The 3925-nt window shown below is 62.3% G+C and overlaps 1 protein-coding gene across 4 annotated transcripts in view; it reads right to left on the bottom strand.

Annotated features, from left to right (window-relative positions):
* Positions 1-896: 896 nt before the first annotated feature.
* The window catches only part of EIPR1 (EARP complex and GARP complex interacting protein 1), an 88287-nt gene continuing 85258 nt past the window's right edge, over positions 897-3925 (bottom strand). For all 4 annotated transcript variants that reach the window (XM_030844463.2, XM_030844461.2, XM_030844459.3 and 1 more), the window contains 2 exons: positions 3538-3690; positions 897-1431 (listed from right to left, as the gene is read on the bottom strand). In XM_030844463.2, the coding sequence (XP_030700323.1) occupies positions 1257-1431; positions 3538-3690 (328 nt within the window). In that variant the 3' untranslated portion in view covers positions 897-1256. The remainder of the gene's footprint in view (positions 1432-3537; positions 3691-3925) is intronic.

Genomic DNA, 3925 nt, shown 5'->3' with positions numbered 1-3925 from the left:
CCGACAGCTCCAGCAGGACTGCAGACCCCACATGAGCCCAGAGCTTTGCCTCGGTCGCTGCGGAGCTGGAGCATCTAGCGCGGCGCCTGGCACACAGGAGGCGCTCAACAAACACGTTTGTTGAGGACTTTCATTAGCGCTGTTTTGCACTCCTCACAAACGCAGGTCTTCCCTGGAAGCAGAAATGCTGAAGGGCCTTAAACACCACCACCCCCTGCCTGCCCCTCCACCACGGCCCCGTCTGTCCTCCGCTCACCCACGGTCCCCACTCTGCCCACAAACTCTTACCCCTGAAAAAAAGAAACAAAACCCAGACGTGCCTCTCTGGGCTCACAGTGCAGCTAGAAACCACCACGCAGACACTCCAGGGACGACAGATGGCTTCAGCGTTTAGAACGAGTCCATTCTCAAGCTGAAGCCCGTTGTGAAAAAAGGACTACGCCTGACAGCCATCTCGGTACAGACGCGACACCTGGGCAGGTGAGGCCACGCCCAGAACAGACCCCTGGACCCGCGGGAGGAGGAATAGGCAAGAGTCCCGTGCTCAGAGTTTTAGGATCACCTGACAACGTGGGGTTTCAACAGGTAAGCGTGCTGCATGACCCGGGAACACGCATGTGACCTCCAGGCGATGAGGATGCTATCGGAGTAAAGGAACAGGACCCAGTGGGGCACCATGCCCGGGGACGGGGCCCAAGGCCGGCAGGAGACCCCTGGTCACTGACAGCGTCAGGGCTCCCCCAGACCAGGCCCGAGCATGGGCAGGTCAAGCCCAGGACGAAGCACGGGAGGCCCATCTGCCTTTTTTTCTGGGCCAGCACGGAGAAAATTAACAGAGACCGGGTGATGGGGCCATACCGGAGGCAGAGCTCCTAAAGAAAGAGCTGGAGCCCATGCAGCATGGCCCTGCTCCTTTTATTTCATTTTTAATCTTGAGAGAAAGATGAGTCAACATTATGGAAGCAAATTACAGTGAGACTCCCGACAGCCTTAAAAGCAAGAAGAGGAAGTAGGCAGTGACCAGGCAGAGGCCAGCCCGCGGAGCCCCAGCTCGGTCTGGGGACGGTGTTTCCGCTTCCATCAAGTGGAGGCTTCAGGTGCCAGTGGTCGGCTGGCAGATGCTCCGTCACTATTCACAGGTGCTCGCATCAGAGCAGAGTGATGCTGGCTCTCCCAGACGGGGCTCCGCCTGGAAAGCCAACACCCGCCACACGGCTGCCTGCGGCTGGGAAGCTGCCCAAGGACGGCCTGGCGGGTCAGAGCAGTATGTGGTACTTCAGCGCCCGGGGCACCCTGTTGATGACCAGCCTCCCGTCATAGCTCAGGGAGGCAAAGAGCCAGGGGTCGGCTGAGGACCAGTCCACGGCGTACACGCTGTCCTCGTGCTCCTCATAGGTGGCAATGACGCTGTCCTGGGGAGGCTCCTGGCTCCTATAAGGCACCAGAGACACGCGTGCGTGAGTGAGGCGGGCGCCCTGCCCAGCGGTGGCAGCAGGCCTGGTCTTCTCACCTGCGCAATCGGGCAGTCCCCAGGAGCCGAGGGGGCCAACGGGGGTGCCCCTGCGGGAGCCCAGAGCCATCCCGTCCCCAGCCGTGGGCCCTCGCGGCTCGTGGGGGGCCCCCTACCGCCTAACACCTCCCTCCGCGGCTCTGCAGCAGGACGTGCTCGGGCTCAGGGAACGGGGGCTGGGGAACGTTCATGGGGCTAAGTGGACAACAGCCAAAACTCCTGTGACGTCTGCCAGAGGGACCTGGGGACCGGCCGGCACAGGCCCCTGGGGTGGGCATGGGGAGCCCTGCTCAGGACGAGGGTGAGGGGCCGGCAGGCCCTGGCCTGGGCTGTGACACCTCCCGGCACCCCGTTCACATGAGAGTCGCTAGCCCCTTCCCTGGGACGCCTGCCCGGGCGGTGCTCACGTGCGCAGCCCTGTGTGGGAGCATGCGGAGCTGGGCCGCCCGCCTGGGCCTCCGAGGTCACAGGCCTGCCACGTGCCGGGCTGCTTCTCCACCCAGCAGGGCCTCCTCAGCATTTTTCTCCCCATTTCGTGGCTCTTTCTACCCAAGGAGCTCTCAGCAATCTGGGACTTTCCCCAGGAGACAGCCCGCTCCATGTGCCCCCCGGCTCGGACCCTCAGGCATCCCACGGCCCGACCCTCCCAGGAAGCCAACCTGCGGTGGCCAGCAAATGCCCGGGTACAGACACCGCATACAAGTCCTCAGGGGACTCCCATTCTCCTGAACTCACTGAGACATGGGGACCAACCCCAGGAGCAGGCCTGCGGGAAACCGTGGAGGCACCTCGCACCAGTGCCGTTGCCCGGCACGCCTGCCAGCCACACGCGCCTTCCTTCCTAGTGCGCTTCTCTGAAGCTGCCCACGTGCAGGCAGGACCCCTGGATTAACACACGGGGCCAACGAAGGGGCCACCAGCTCTGTTCCCGGTACAGACAGGGCTCGGACGCCTGCTTGGCCGTGAGAAGAGAGGACAGTAGGAAACATCCAAGCCCTGCACGTGGTAGGTTGCCGGACTGAAGCCGCTGCAACTGCATCTAAATATTCAGTTTGAACAGAAAAATGATTGTGTTTCTCTCTCGAGAGACAATCGGTAGACTGCCACCAGCCAGCTTCTCACACAGGAATTCTAGGCTCATCTCAGGTGGGCAGAGGAAGAAATCAGACAGCAGAAATGTGAAGAGTCTCCAAACAGAACGACAAACCCCTCTCGTATTTTACGGCTCAGGCCACTCAGCTCGACAGGGTTTTATTCCAGAACCTCCTCCCCTGGAGGCGGGAGACTCAACTCCACGATCTGAATCACAACAGGAAGCAGCCGCCGCACACGAAGGTGCATCTACTCCAGGAACAAGACGTGTCTCCTTTACACCCACGTTGCTGACAAAGGACACGGGCTCACCCCGCCACCGCTGCCCTGGACCAGGCCGCCCTGTGTGAGCCCCGAACCCCAGGACCCCACAAGTCTTGGGGTGCGACCCCATTGTGAAGAGAGAGCCTCCAAGCAGAGCAATTAGGATTGGAAAGAGTTTGGAAAATACTCAGCCAACATGGTGAAACCGTGGGAACAGTCAGCGAGGTTTCCCGCACGGCGCCCAGCGTCTCGGGGGAAGCAGTGCGGGGGGGCCGGGCCAGGTCTGGGCCCGAGGTCCTCGCCTTGACACCTGCCAGCGAGGGTGGCCAGTCCACGACCCGATCCAGGACGGCACGGCCAGGAGGGACGCCCGCCACTGCCTCTCCCACAGGGTGTTACGAGGGCCAGCGGAGGTCGCTTCTCACTCCCCAGGGCTGCAGACGGGCCACGGTCCTCACAACCTTACGTGTGACGCTCAGTAAGAACGTGGACAGACACGCGTTTCAGAGGCCACAGCGGACGGCGCGGCTCGGCTGCCCTACCCGACTCCATGACTCCATGGCCCGCAGCCCGCGCCTGCGGGTGGACACGCCCGACACCAGCCGCAGGGACCGAGCCACGCCCACAGCCACGCCCATGCACCGAGAGCCGCCGCACCGGAGCGCGCTCACCTCTCCTCTTGCTCGCTCAGGTCGTCGTCATCCACCAGGTGGCCGAAGGGCTCGGAGGAGATGGACACCATGTTGGAAAGGATGACCCTGCTGTCACTGCTGCCCGTGAGGACGAGCTGGTCGTGCGAGTGGTTGTATCGGACGCCCCACACCCTGTGGGAGGACAGGGAGGCCGGGTCCCACCCGCTCGTCTATCAGTGGGTGGCTCCCAGCAGGGGCAGGCGCGCGGCACGGCTCTGAAACCTTCTGAATCCTGACTAACGGAGACCAAATGGCAGCACGGATCCCAGGGGGGAGGTTTACTGCTCAGGAGCCACACAGGCTTTCCAGAATTCTAAAGGCAAAGGCTGCCCAAGAAGCAAAATACGGACTAGAGAGAACCTGTGAC

This window comes from Globicephala melas, chromosome 12 (assembly GCF_963455315.2).
Source record: "Globicephala melas chromosome 12, mGloMel1.2, whole genome shotgun sequence".
NCBI lineage: Eukaryota > Metazoa > Chordata > Mammalia > Artiodactyla > Delphinidae > Globicephala > Globicephala melas.
The sequence above is the reverse complement of the archived record's forward strand: the minus strand, read 5'-3'. Positions and strand labels throughout refer to the sequence as shown.